The sequence below is a fragment of the Eubalaena glacialis genome, chromosome 8, assembly GCF_028564815.1.
Source record: "Eubalaena glacialis isolate mEubGla1 chromosome 8, mEubGla1.1.hap2.+ XY, whole genome shotgun sequence".
Lineage (NCBI taxonomy): Eukaryota > Metazoa > Chordata > Mammalia > Artiodactyla > Balaenidae > Eubalaena > Eubalaena glacialis.
In genome coordinates, this window is record NC_083723.1 from 90,500,250 (window position 1) to 90,515,710 (window position 15,461).

Genomic DNA, 15,461 nt, shown 5'->3' on the forward strand with positions numbered 1-15,461 from the left:
GAAAAAAATGAGGCTGGAGGAATCAGACTCTCTCACATCAGACTATACTACAAAGCTACAGTAATCAAGACAATATGGTACTGGCACAAAAACAGAAATATAGATCAATGGGACAAGATAGGAAGCTCAGAGATATACCCACACACCTCTGGTCAACTAATCTATGACAAAGGAGGCAAGGATATACAATGGAGAAAAGACAGTCTCTTCAATAAGTGGTGCTGGGAAAACTGGACAGCTACATGTAAAAGAATGAAATTAGAGCAGTCCCTAACACCATACACAAAAATAAACTCAAAATGGATTAGAGACCTAAATGTAAGACCAGACACTATAAAACTCCTAGAGGAAAACATAGGAAGAACACTCTTTGACATAAATCACAGCAAGGTCTTTTTTGATCCACCTCCTAGAGTAATGGAAAAAAAAACAAAAATAAACAAATGGGACCTAATGAAACTTCAAAGCTTTTGTACAGCAGAGGAAACCATAAACAAGATGAAAAGACAACCCTCAGAATGGGAGAAAATATTTGCTAACGAATCAATGGACAAAGGATTAATCTCCAAAATATATAAACAGCTCATGCAGCTCAATATTAAAAAGAACAAACCACCCAATCAAAGAATGGGCAGACGACCTAAATAGGCATTTCTCCAAAGTAGACATACAGATGGCCAAGAGGCACATGAAAAGCTGCTCAACATCTCTAATTATTAGGAAAATGCAAATCAAAACTACAATGAGGTATTACCTCACACCAGTTAGAATGGGCATGATCAGAAAATCTACGAACAACAAATGCTGGAGATGGTGTGGAGAAAAGGGAACCCTCTTGCACTGTTGGTGGGAATGTAAATTGATACAGCCACTATGGAGAACAGTATGGAGGTTCCTTTAAAAACTAAAAATAGAATTACCATATGATCCAGCAATCCCACTACTGGGCACATACCCAGAGAAAACCATAATTCAAAAAGACACATGCACCCCAATGTTCATTGCAGCACTATTTACAATAGCCAGGTCATGGAAGCAACCTAAACGCCCATAGACAGATGAATGGATAAAGAAGATGTGGTACATATCTACAATCGAATATTACTCAGCCATAAAAAGGAACGAAATTGGGTCATTTGTAGAGATGTGGATGGATCTAAAGACTGTCATACAGAGTGAAGTAAGTCAGAAAGAGAAAAACAAATATTGTATATTAACACATATATGTGGAACCTAGAAAAATGGTACAGATGAACCGGTTTGCAGGGCAGAAATTGAGACACAGATGTAGAGAACAAACGTATGGACACAGAGGGGGGAAAGCGGCAGGTGGTGATGGTGGTGGTGTGATGAATTGGGCGATTGGGATTGACATGTATACACTGATGTGTATAAAACTGATGACTAATAAGAACCTGCTGTATAAAAAAATAAATAAAATAAAATTTAAAAATTAAAAAAAAAAGCAAATTCATTCTAACTCCTCAGAGCTGATGTCTATGCCCTCACCTAGTTCTAAGACAAAATGAAAAAAAGTAAGCTGTTTATTCTCTGTATAATTTTAAGCTTTTAGAAGCTTATACATTCATTTTATTTATGTTTTATACACATATTGAGCACAATGCATGAACTTAATACATGCTAATAACGGAAGAAAACAAATTATATTACAAAATGCAAATTCTTCTTAGTTGCATAAACTTACTTAAACAGCTAGCTTCCAGACATTAACTTTAGAAAAATCGAGTTTTCTCTAAGTTACTCCAGAAGACTATTTGCATATAACTTTTGGGAATCTCCACTCCAAATTTCTTTCAATGTAAATAGCACTTAATCTTTTCAATCAGCAACAGGCTTAAAGAATACACTAGACTATCTGAGATCAATGCTCTAGACTTTTCTACCTATCAGAAGTGTGTGTGTGTGTGTGTATGTATATGTGTGTGTGTGTGTGTGTGTGTAACAATAGAGTAACTGAATTTGACCCAAATCCATCTTTCAGCTGTACTAATAATTTGATCTTAAAAGGATATTTAAGTATGGATTCAAATATGGATAACCTAAAAATCTTAAAATCTCAAGCTACAGCCACAAAAAATTGTATCATGTAGTAAAATTTCTTTAGAATCTCCATTTACAATTCCAAAAAAAAAAAGCCACAGATACAGAGAACTGATAGTTAATTTTATTCACCTCTGCTCTGATTTTAATATGACTACATTAAAAGACCTTATAAAGAAATTTAGCAACGTTAAATTTCAGTTCAAGGCCTTTTTAAAACCTTTCAGTTCCAGCATAGAGATAATACACAGAAATATCATTTCTGATGCCTGAGAAAGAATGAAGCATGTGCTTTAAAGAACAAAGTCACATTAGTCTCACCTGCATTGATGCTCCTTCCACTCTTGCCACACAGGCAACCCGATCCAGGAAAGTCACTGCCACAGGCACCGCCACAAAGAAGCCTTTACAAAAGGCCTTGAAGTATCTCTTCACCCAGCCTTGAGATAGTGCCATACCTAAAAGCACAAAGAAAACAAGTATGAAATTAACCTCAATAAGGTGAAAAAGAAAAACACAAAAACAGCCCAAGAAAAATAAGAGTTAAGAAAAAGCAACCTCATCTCAATATGTTTCACACTCATCCCTATAACCATTGGAATAAATTTGACTTAAAATCCCAAAGGCAAATACATTAACTTAGGTTAACTCTTTTCAGTAGCTCAAGTAGCTTACTAATTTCAATAGAAAATTTCTCCTCACAAAGCAATGAGTTAGAAAAAAAATAAGCATTCCAAAAGTAAATCCTTTCCTGTTGCTGACTATGGTGGAGATGCTCCTTAAAGCCCTGATATCTGTTCTCTTCTGCAATAATAGAAGTTCTAGTGGGACACATGGCTGCCCAGCCTCCCTTGCAGCTAAGTGTGACCTTGTGACTATGTTTGATGAATGGCATATAAGCAGAAATTACATACTTCCACACTGTGCCCTTAAAAGAAGTATGCCCTCCACTTTCTGTTCCCATTTTGTGATACCTGTGATAAGGAGGTGGTTGTAGGAACAGGAGTAGCCATCTCAAGTTAAAGATGGCAAAGCAACAAAATAGAAGGGTCCTAGGTCCCCAGCACCATGCAGGCACTGTCATTGCCCTGCATCGCTTACACTTGAGCTGTTAATTAAGAGGTAAATCATTTTCCAGCATGTTTAAGCCAATGCTATAGAGCCTATGTTATAGCAGCCAAACTGATCCTAACTAATACAACAATGAAATCTATGAGAAATCAAGAAAAAAAATCACTGCATATGAATTCAATACAGAAAATTATCAACCCTCACTTAGCCCTGTAACTTGATTAATTTTCAGATTTTAGATTGCCTAGCTAAGGCAATCTTAAACTGTCTCAAGCAATGAAAAACAAAATAGTGAGAGATCAAGATATGCTACCCTAGCAGACCCAATGGAGCCAAACTCAGTCCAACAGATGAAGAACCTTCCTGGCTAGAAAAGACAAATGACCAGTTTGTTCACCAGTTTCTCAAAACTACTTATTCATACTGTGTAACAGACTATAATTTTTGTCTGTTTTATTTCTTGAACAGGACTAGATAGATACAGGGAGACTGGATTATTCTAGCGGTCCAGGGCAAGAGATGATGGTAGGATGGATTGTGGTGGTGGTGGTGGTGGTGGTAGAGATGGACCAACATCGGCAAACTTATACCTATTTTGGAAGTTAAACTGACAGGATTGAAAATGGATGGGCAAGGGCTGGGGAGAGGAGAGGAGACAAGAAAACTGTCAAGGGGTAGTTGTGACCTACCCAAGCACTGTTATTTTGTCATTCCCTTGGATTACGTTCCAAAGTCCTAAAAACATGCTCATAATTCAATTCCTCAAACTTCTAATAAGTACAAGGTCATAAGGTGGGTGCTAGGGATACAGGAGTGAAAAGTAGATACGGTCCTTGCACTCAAGGAGTTACAAAGTGCCACGGAAGACTGCCCTTAAACAAATATTTCCAATGGAAATGAGCATTAAAATGGGCCAATGTCTCTGGAGCATTGAAGTCTATCCATCAGAAAATGATTCAGGAAGGTCTCTCAAAGGAAATGGCATTTGAGGTGAGACCTGGGCTCTTCGGGCAAAAGGAGCAGCATGTATGAAGTCTTCAGAGCAAAATAAAATATGGTTATTATAGAAACTAAAAGAAGTTCAATTTGGATGGAGTACACACAAACTTTACTATGTTAATTCTCAATTTTTAATTCAGTAAACATTTATTTATTGCCTGCTAAACACCAATGTTAAGTGCAGAGGATATAAAGACAGCTACATATACAGTATAATATCATCTAAAAACTCTCACTAAACAATATATTTTCTACATAAATGTATGCATATAAAAGCATTTTAAATAGTTATTTGCAGTATTGTTTTAATTATTTAATAAACACCCATATGTCACTTGAATAATTATGAAAATATAGAGAGAGACAGAAAAAAGCAGGTTTATCAAAATGCTAAAAATGGTTCATTCTAGATGTTGAGAAAGTAGATGATGAACTATTTTCTTCTTTGAACTTCAGTTGGTTTCTAATATTTAAAAAAGAAAGATGGTCCTCAGAACTCACTTTAATATATAGATACTATGGGGTAAAACTAGTCTTGCTCTCTTCCCCATCACAATAAACAAACCACACTTTTGCAGTCTAGTCTCTGCTGCTCCAAGTAGAACAAGTAAGATTCTTCCCTGTTTGTGCACCGATCAATATATTATAACTGACTGCAATTCTTTTATGTAGCCAATTCAGACTATGACAGAATATTACATGCTTCTGAAAACATCTTGAAGGTTTGAAGAGCCTTGAAAATTCTTACCTTTCTACTCACCCATAGTAAGCACTTTAGTTCAAACAGGAAAAAAATACTGACAATTCATATAACAACTAACCTGACCACTTGACTATTTAAGTAATTAATAAACTGGCTTTAAACACACAAACCTATGCTTGCTTAAATATATTTTAATAATCAGGTCAAAGAGACTTAGATAACCAGAGGATTTAGACTCAAAAAAAAAGAACAAATACAAATAGAAAAACATGTTTCTATACATCTGTGGCTCTTAGAATAAAAGTAGCAAATATATGGACAGAATGAAAATATAATGTGTTCTCTTTGCTGTTCCCTGTGCCCTGCATGCATGGACCTTCACCTTCACTAAATAACTAGGGATAGCATCAGGATAGAAACTAGGAAATCTTCAAATACGATGACGCCACAGCTATCCCAGTTGTAAGGCAGCATGCATGATTACAATGTAAATTAAAGGGGAAAAATACATTAACATAAGTTGCATTAAATTCAGGTTCCCAGAATTTTATACCTCCACTTCTTTTCCAATATAAACTCCCCCCTACATTGCTACTGCATTCAGTCACTGTGGCACCCAGGAAGGAGCGTGGTAACGAGAGTCAGGGGCCCTGAGGTGGCGTCCTCTCTATGTCTACAACTAGCTGCATGTCTTTGATCAACTCACTTCTGGTCCTCAGTTTCCTCATCTATAAAAAGAAAGGGGTTAGATTCAATTTCTAAGATCCTTTCTAGGGCTAACATTCTATATTCCTATACATTTTTTTATTGTTTCTCCAGGACGCTGAGAAGGTACTAAAATTAAGAAAAGCACTTAGATTATTATTGACTAAGAAGAAATGTTATGTTGCCTTTTAGGTTTGAGATTTTTTTTTAATGTTGAAATGAAAAAAAACTTTGCTTTTATTAAACAAATAGTTAAAAAGGGAAGCAGAGAGGAAGTTGGAACTAGTGCAATTTATGTGAAAGGACATTTTAAATACAGGTAAAGACCTGAAAGCCACTGCCCTTTCCCTTCTCACACTCACAACTCCACTGCTGATCAGGGCACTGCCGCCATCTCATGCACAACGGTAAGGACAATATTTTTCTACTGAGAGATTCTCAAAGAGCATGTGGGAGCTGTGGGAGGTATGCCAATCTGAAGGTATGCAGATTCTGCCCCAAGCCAAGGGGAAAAATAAAAGCTGCCTTGCAGATAAGGGGTCACTACTTTCAGAGGCTTAAAAGCAAAGTCTCAGTACAGTCCTATCCTACCTGAATTGTGAACCACACCTCTACCTCATAATAAAACGCTTTTAGAAGCTTCTCACTATGATTAGAATACTAAAGCTATACATAAATGAAGAAATGAATATTATACTTCTATGTCAAGTCATATCAAATAGAATGTTTAAAGTGCTATGGCATTCACACTTCATTAAAGTTAATGTATTTCTTTTTCTATAAAGAACCATTGGGATGATCTGGTCTTTTGTTCACACCTTAAATGTTTAAAACTACCATACTAATACGTACCTAGCGTCCACTTTCTCTGACAAAAGTTCCTTTAAGCAATAATAATGTGACCATCCCCGGCAAAAAAGGAATAATTTTTATTCCTAGTGAACTAGTAAACTCATTCTTCTAGTAACCACGCAAGTCATTTACGTTCAAAACATTGCTCCTGAGAAAATTATTGCTTAAGTAGTAGGCACACCTGGTTCATTGCTAAAGTACATAAACTGAGAATATTTTTAAATAAGCTTTCAGAGTCCACTGAAATCATATTTGCCACCTGGTATAAAACACCCGCAAGTAAAAGGTTTTTTGGTGCTACTGACCTCAACCATATAATGACCTGTACTCTAAATACCTCTCTCCTCTCACAACTTCTTATGGTTTGATCATACATGAATTCATCTAAAATCATTCTTAAACTTGCATATATTTTAGCTTATACAAAGTCAGTAATCACTCATCCATAGCAACCAGGTGAATAAATACAACTCAAGTCATCCTAATTATAAAAACTATTTTAAAATTGTGTGGCAGGTTTGAAGGTAAGAGGAAAACAATAAATTACAAAGCAGTATCTTATATAAAATGTAACCTTTCCATCATAGAAATCAGCCTGCACATTTGGATAGCCAAATCAAGATTTTATTTGTAAATTCAAACTACGAATATCAGACAATAAAAGAGCAGGGACCCAAACAAATCTGACACCCAATTCCTGACTCAGTCAATATATATTTATTGATCACCTACTATGTAACTGTGCTAACGGGTGAGCACATAATGCAGAACAAGGCAGGCTTGGTCCTTGGCCACGTGGAGCTTACATTTTCATTCTCTCCACATTAAGTGCCTACTTTGTGCTACTCACTATGCTAAAATACCAAAAGTAAAAAGGCACACTAAGTCCTAGTTCCTTCCCAAAGGACTTGTGATAAGATCACAAGAAATGAGTAGATGACCACACATGATCAGGCTACCCTCCTCCATGTATCTCTCCAGGAGCTCCTGGTACCAATAACCTCACTCTGCAAACAAAGCATAAGCATATGCAATAGGAGGCAGGAGGCATTAGGATACGTTTACACTGAATCAAGGGAAAAATAATAACTGATGAACTAGAACAATTTTGATTCCACTGGAAGCAGATCTGGGAAAGTAACTGATGGATACCAATTTGCAATAAATTTCAGGGCCACCTTCCTCCTTTCAGATTATAAATAAATACCATAAAAATAGATAATTGGTAATCTTTAGAATGTGAAGTCCAGCATGAAATTATTTATCTCTTAACTTGTGTGACTTAATAGTTCTCACTCAAAAATTTGCAGAAAGGACAAAACAGCAAGAAAAAATAAAGTATGAAGAAAAACTAGCCAAAAAAAAATAAAGGAAAGAAAGCTGGGCTTCCCTGGTGGAGCAGGGGTTAAGACTCCGCCTGCCAATGCAGGGGACACAGGTTCAAGCCCCGGGCCAGGAAGATCACACATGCCGCAGAGCAATTAAGCCCGTGCGCCACAACTACTGAGCCTATGCTCTAGAGCCCACGAGCCACAACTACTGAAGACCGTGAGGCACAACTACCAAAGCCCGCACACCTAGAGCCCATGCTCCGCAATAAGAGAAGCCACCGCAATGAGAAGCTTGAGCACCGCAACAAAGAGTAGCCCCCGCTCACTGCAACTAGAGAAAGCCTGTGCACAGCAACAAAGACCCAACACAGCCAAAAATACATAAATAAATTTATTTAAAAAAATAAAAGAAAGAAAGAAATGTAATGGGGTTACACATAAAGTGAATCATGGTCTGGAAAAAAAAACCCAATTTTAAAAGTCCACACTGGGAGAGGACTGAGGTTGGCAGCGTGAACAGAGCCTGAAGGGGGCTGGTGCGCCACAGCTAGCCGGGAGGGAGTCCAGGAAAAAGTCTGGACCTGCCTAAGAAACAAGAGACTATTGTTTCGGGGTGCGCAAGGAGAGGGGATTCAGAGCACCACCTAAATGAGCTCCAGAGATGGGCACGGGCCGCGGCTATCAGCGCAGACCCCAGAGACGGGCATAAGACGCTAAGGCTGCTGCTGCAGCCACCAAGAAGCCTTTGTGCAAGCACAGGTCACTATCCACACCTCCCCTCCTGGGAGCCTGTGCAGCCCGCCACTGCCAGGGTCCCATGATACAGGGACAACTTTCCCGGGAGAGCACACAGCGCGCCTCAGGCCGGTGCAACATCATGCTGGCTTCTGCCGCCGCAGGCTCGCCCCACATTCCGTACCCCTCCCTCCCACCAGCCTGAATGACCCAGAGTCCCCTAATCAGCTGCTACCTTAACACCGTCCTGTCTGCGCAGGGAACAGACGACCTCACGTGACCTACATGCAGAGGCGGGGCCAAATCCAAAGCTGAACCCCAGAAGCTGTGGGAATAAAGAATAGAAAGGGAAATCTCTCCCAGCAGCCTCAGGAGCAGCAGATTAAATCTCCACAACCCACTTGACGTACCCTGCATCTCTGGAATACCTGAATCGACAACAAATCACCCCAAAATTGAGGCGGTGGACTTTAGGAGCAACTGTAGACTTGGAGTTTGCTTTCTGCATCTAATTTGTTTCTGGTTTTATGTTTATTGTAATTTAGTATTTAGAGCTTACTATCATTGGTAGATTTGTTTACTGATTTGGTTGCTCTCTTCCTTTTACATATATATATACTTTTTTTCCTTTTTCTCTTTTTATGAGTGTGTATGTGTATGCTTCTTTTAGTGATTTTGTCTGTATAGCTTTGCTTTCACCATTTGTCCCAGGGTTCTGTCTGTTTTGTTTTTTTGGGGTTTTTTTGTATAGTTTTTAGCGCTTGTTATCATTGGTGGATTTGTTTATTGGTTTGGTTGCTCGCTTCTTTCTTCCTTTTTTTTTATTACTTTTTTATTGTTTTATTTTTAACAATATTTTTTAATTTTCATTTTAAGAACTTTATTTTATTTTACTTTTTCTTTCTTTCTTTTTTTTTCTCCCTTTTCTTCTGAGCCATGTGGCTGACAAGGTCTTGGTGCTCTGGCCGGGTGTCAGGCCGGAGCCTCTCAGATGCGAGAGCTGAGTTCAGGACATTGGTCCAACAGAGACCTCCCGGCCCCACATAATATAAAACGGCGAAAGCTCTCCCAAAGATCTCCATCTCAATGCTAAGAACCAGCTCCACTCAACAACCAGCAAGCTACAGTGCTGGACACCCCATGCCAAACAACGACCAAGACAGGAACACAACCCACCCATTAGCAGAGAGGCTACGTAAAATCATAATAAGTTCACAGACACCCCAAAACACACCTTGGGATGCGGTCCTGCCCACCAGAAAGACAAGATCCAGACTCATCCACCAGAACACAGGCACCAGTTCCCTCCAGCAGGAAGCCTACACAACCCATAAAACCAACCTTAGCCACTGGAGGCAGACAGCAAAAACATTGGGAATTATGAACCTGCAGCCTCTGAAAAGAAGACCCCAAATGCAGTAAATTAAACAAAATGAGAAGACAGAGAAATACACAGCAGATGAAAGAGCAAGGTAAAAACCCACTAGACCAAAAAAGTGAAGAGGAAATAGGCAGTCTACCTGAAAAAGAATTCAGAGTAATGATAGTAGAGATGATCCAAAATCTTGGAAACAGAATGGAGCAAACAGAAGAAACGATTAACAAGGACCTAGAAGAACTAAAGAGCAAACAATGATGAACAACACAATAAATGAAATTAAAAATTCTCTAGAAGGAATCCATAGCAGAATAACTGAGACAGAAGAACAGAGAAGTGACCTGGAAGATAAAGTAGTGGAAATAACTACCACAAAGCAGAATAAAGACAAAATAATGAAAAGAATTGAGGACAGTCTCAGAGACCTGTGGGACAACATTAAACACACCAACATTCGAATTATAGGGGTCCCAGAAGAAGAAGAGAAAAAGAAAGGGACTGAGAAAATATTTGAAGACATTATACCTGAAAACTTCCCAAATATGGGAAAGGAAATAGTCAGTCAAGTCCAGAAAGTGCAGAGAGTCCCATACAGGATAAATGCAAGAAGAAACAAGCCAAGACACATATTAATCAAACTATCAAAAATTAAATACAGGGCTTCCCTGGTGGCACAGTGGTTAACAATCCGCCTGCCAGTGCAGGGGACACGGGTTTGAGCCCTGGTCCAGGAAGATCCCACATGCCGCAGAGCAACTAAGCCTGTGCACCACAACTACTGAGCCTGCACTCTAGAGCCTGTGAGCCACAATTACTGAAGCCCGTGTGCCTAGAGACCGTGCTCTACAACAAAAGAAGCCACCGCAATGAAAATCCAGTGCACCAAAACGAAGAGCAGCCCCCGCTCGCCGCAACTAGAGAAAAGCCCGCGTGCAGCAATGAAGAACCAATGCAGCCAAAAATTTTTTTTTTAATTTTTTTAAATTAAATTCAAAGAAAAAATATTAAAAGCAGCAACGGAAAAACAACAAATAACATAAAAGGGAATTGCCATAAGGTTGACAACTGATTTCTCAGCAGAAACTCTGTAAGCCAGAAGGGTGTGGCAGGACATATTTAAAGTGATGAAAGGGAAAATCCTACAACCAAGATTACTCTACCCAGCAAGGATCTCATTCAGATTCAATGGAGAAATTAAAACCTTTACAGACAAGCAAAAGCTAAGAGAACTCAGCACCACCAAACCAGCTTTACAACAAATGCTGAAGGAACTTCTCTAGGCAGGAAATACAAGAGGAGGAAAAGACCTACCATAACAAACCCAAAACAATTAAGAAAATGGTAATAGGAACATACATATCGATAACTGCCTTAAACGTAAATGGATTAAATGCTCCAACCAAAAGGCACAGACTGGCTGAATGGATACAAAAACAAGTCCCGTATATACGCTGTCTACAAGAGACCCACTTCAGGCCTAGGGACACATACAGACTGAAAGTGACGGGATGGAAAAAGATATTCCATACAAATGGAAATCAAAATAAAGCTAGAGTAGCAATTCTCACACCAGACAAAATAGACTTTAAAATAAAGAATGTTACAAGACACAAAGAAGGACACTACATAACGATCAGGGGATCAATCCAGAAGATATAACAATTATAAATATTTATGCACCCAACATAGGAGAACCTCAAAACATAAGGCAAATGCTAACAGCCATAAAACGGGAAATCAACAGTAACACAATCATAGTAGGAGACTTTAACACCCCACTTTCACCAATGGACAGATCATCTGAAATGAAAATAAATAAGGAAACACAAGCTTTAAATGATACATTAAACAAGATGGACTTAATTGATATATATATAGGACTTTCCATCCAAAAACAACAGAATACACTTTCTTCTCAAGTGCTCATGGAACATTCTCCAAGATAGATCATATCTTGGGTCACAAATCAAGCCTTGGTAAACTTAAGAAAATTGAAATCATATCAAGTATCTTTTCCAACCACAACAGTATGAGACTAGGTATCAATTACAGGAAAAAAATCTGTAAAAAATACAAACACATGGAGGCTAAACAATACACTAGTAAATAACCAAAAGATCATGGAAGAAATCAAAGAAGAAATCAAAAAATACATAGAAACACATGACAATGAAAACACGATGACCCAAAACCTATGGGGTACAGGAAAAGCAGTTCTAAGAGGGAAGTTTATAGCAATACAATCCTCATCAAGAAACAAGAAACATCTCAAATAAACAACCTAACCTTACACATAAAGCAATTAGAGAAACAAGAAAAAAAAAAACCCCGAAGTCAGCAGAAGCAAAGAAATCATAAAGATCAGATCAGAAATAAATGAAAAAGAAATGAAGGAAACAATAGCAAAGATCAATAAAACTATAAGCTGGTTCTTTGAGGAGAGAAACAAAATTGATAAACCATTAGCCAGACTCATCAAGAAAAAAGGGAGAAGACTCAAATCAATAGAATTAGAAATGAAAAAGGAGAAGTAACAACTGACACTGCAGAAATACAAAGGATCATGAGAGATTACTACAAGAAACTATATGCCAATAAATTGGACAACCTGGAAGAAATGGACAAATTCTTAGAAAAGCACAACCTTCCGAGACTGAACCAGGAAGAAATAGAAAATATAAACAGACCAATCACAAGCACTGAAATTGAGACTGTGATTAAAAATCTTCCAACAAACAAAAGCCCAGAACCAGATGGCTTCACAGGCGAATTCTATCAAACATTTAGAGAAGACCTAACACCTAACCTTCTCAAACTCTTCCAAAATATAGCAGAGGGAGGACCACTCCCAAAGTCATTCTACGAGGGCACCATCACCCTGATACCAAAACCAGACAAAGATGTCACAAAGAAAGAAAACTACAGGCCAATATCACTGATGAACATAGAGGCAAAAATCCTCAACAAAATACTAGCAAACAGAATCCAATAACACATTAAAAGGATCATACACCATGATCAAGTGGGGTTTATCCCAGGAATGCAAGGATTCTTCAGTATACACAAATCAATCAACGTGATAAACCATATTAACAAATTGAAGAATAAAAACCATATGATCATCTCAATAGATGCAGAAAAAGCTTTTGACAAAATTCAACACCCATTTATGATAAAAAAACCCTCCAGAAAGGAGACATAGAGGGAACTTACCTCAACATAATAAAGGCCATATATGACACACCCACAGCCAACATTGTTCTCAATGGCGAAAAACTGAAACCATTTCCTCTAAGATCAGGAACAAGACAAGGTTGCCCACTCTCACCACTATTATTCAACATAGTTTTGGAAGTTTTAGCCACAGAAATCAGAGGAGGAAGAGAAATAAAAGGAATCCAAACTGGAAAAGAAGAAGTAAAACTGTCACTCTTTGCAGATGACATGACACTCTACATAGAGAATCCTAAAGATGCTACCAGAAAACTACTAGAGCTAATCAATGAATTTGGTAAACTTGCAGGATACAAAATTAATGCACAGAAATCTCTTGCATTCCTGTACACTAATGATGAAACAACTGAAAGAGAAATTAAGGAAACACTCCCAATTACCACTGCAAAAAGAAGAATAAAATACCTAGGAATAAACCTACATAAGGAGAAAAAAGACCCATATGCAGAAAAATACAAGACACTGATGAAAGAAATCAAAGATGATACAAACAGATTAAAGATCATACAAACAGATGATACAAACATGTTTTTGGATTGGAAGAAACAACATTGTGAAAATGACTATACTACCCAAAGCAATCTACAGATTCAATGCAATCCCTATCAAACTACCAATGGCATTTTTCACAGAACTAGAACAAAAATTTCACAATTTGTATGGAAACACAAAAGACCCCCGAAGAGCCAAAGCAATCTAAAGAAAGAAAAATGGAGCTGGAGGAATTAGGCTCCCAGACGTCAGACTATACTACAAAGCTACAGTAATCAAGACAGTATGGGACTGGCACAAAAACAGAAATATAGATTAATGGAACAGGATAGAAAGCCCAGAGATAAACCCACGCACATATGGTCACCTTATCTTTGATAAAGGAGGCAAGAATATACAATGGAGAAAAGACAGCCTCTTCAATAAGTGGTGCTGGGAAAACTGGACAGCTACATGTAAAAGAATGAAATTAGAACACTCCCTAACACCATACACAAAAATAAACTCAAAATGGATTAAAGGTCTAAATGTAAGGCCAGACACTATAAAACTCTTAGAGGAAAACATAGGCAGAACACTCTATGACATAATCACAGCAAGATCCTTTTTGACCCACCTCCTAGAGAAATGGAAATAAAAAGAAAAATAAACAAATGGGACCTAATGCAACTTAAAAGATTTTGCACAGCAAAGGAAACCATAAATAAGACGAAAAGACAACCCTCAGAATGGGAGAAAATATTTGCAAATGAAGCAACTGACAAAGGATTAATCTCCAAAATTTACAAGCAGCTCATGAAGCTCAATATCAAAAAAACAACCAACCCAATCCAAAAATGGGCAGAAGACCTAAATAGACATTTCTCCAAAGAAGATATACAGATTGCCAACAAACAAATGAAAGAATGCTCAACATCATTAATCATTAGAGAAATGCAAATCACAACTACAGTGTGGTATCACCTCACACCAGTCAGAATGGTCATCATCAAAAAATCTACAAACAATAAATGCTGGAGAGGGTGTGGAGAAAAGGGATCCCTCTTGCATTGCTGGTGGGAATGTAAATTGATACAGCCACTACGGAGAACAGTATGGAGGTTCCTTAAAAAACTAAAAATAGAACTACCATATGACCCAGCAATCCCACTACTGGGCATATACCCTAAGAAAACCATAATTCAAAAAGAGTCATGTACCACAATGTTCATTGCAGCACTATTTACAATAGCCAGGATATGGAACCAACGTAAATGTCCATCAACAGATGAATGGATAAAGAAGACGTGGCACATATATACAATGGAATATTACTCAGCCATAAAAGGAATTGAAATTGAGTTATTTGTTGTGAGGTGGATGGACCTACAGTCTGTCATACAGAGTGAAGTAAGTCAGGAAGAGAAAAACAAATACCATATGCTAACACATATATATGGTATCTAAAAAAAAAAAAATGGTTCTGATGAACCTAGGGGCAGGACAGGAATGAAGATGCAGACGTAGAGACTGGATTTGTGGGCACAGGGCGGGGGAAGGGTAAGCTGGGACGAAGTGAGAAAGTGGCATTGACATATATACACTACCAAATGTAAAATAGATAGCTAGTGGGAAGCAGCCGCATAGCACAGAGAGATCAGCTCAGTGCTTTGTGTCTAACTAGAGGGGTGGGATAGGGAGGGTGGAAGGGAGACGCAAGAGGGAGGAGATATGGGAATATGTGTATAGGTATGGCTGATTCACTTTGTTAAACAGCAGAAACTAACACACCATTGTAAAGCAATTATACTCCAATAAAGATGTTAAAATAAATAAATAAATAAATAATAAAAATAAAAATTCACAGTGGTGGGACTTCCCTGGATTCCCTGAGAATCCAAAAGACCTCAGTACAAATCAT

At 38.0% G+C, this 15,461-nt stretch overlaps 1 protein-coding gene across 4 annotated transcripts in view; it reads right to left on the minus strand.

Annotated features, from left to right (window-relative positions):
- Nucleotides 1-15,461, minus strand: part of IMMP2L (inner mitochondrial membrane peptidase subunit 2) — a 916,263-nt gene that overhangs the window by 869,522 nt on the left and 31,280 nt on the right. For all 4 annotated transcript variants that reach the window (XM_061197933.1, XM_061197935.1, XM_061197934.1 and 1 more), the window contains exon 3: nt 2,383-2,519. In XM_061197933.1, coding sequence (XP_061053916.1) covers nt 2,383-2,517 — 135 coding nt within the window. In that variant the 5' untranslated portion in view covers nt 2,518-2,519. The remainder of the gene's footprint in view (nt 1-2,382; nt 2,520-15,461) is intronic.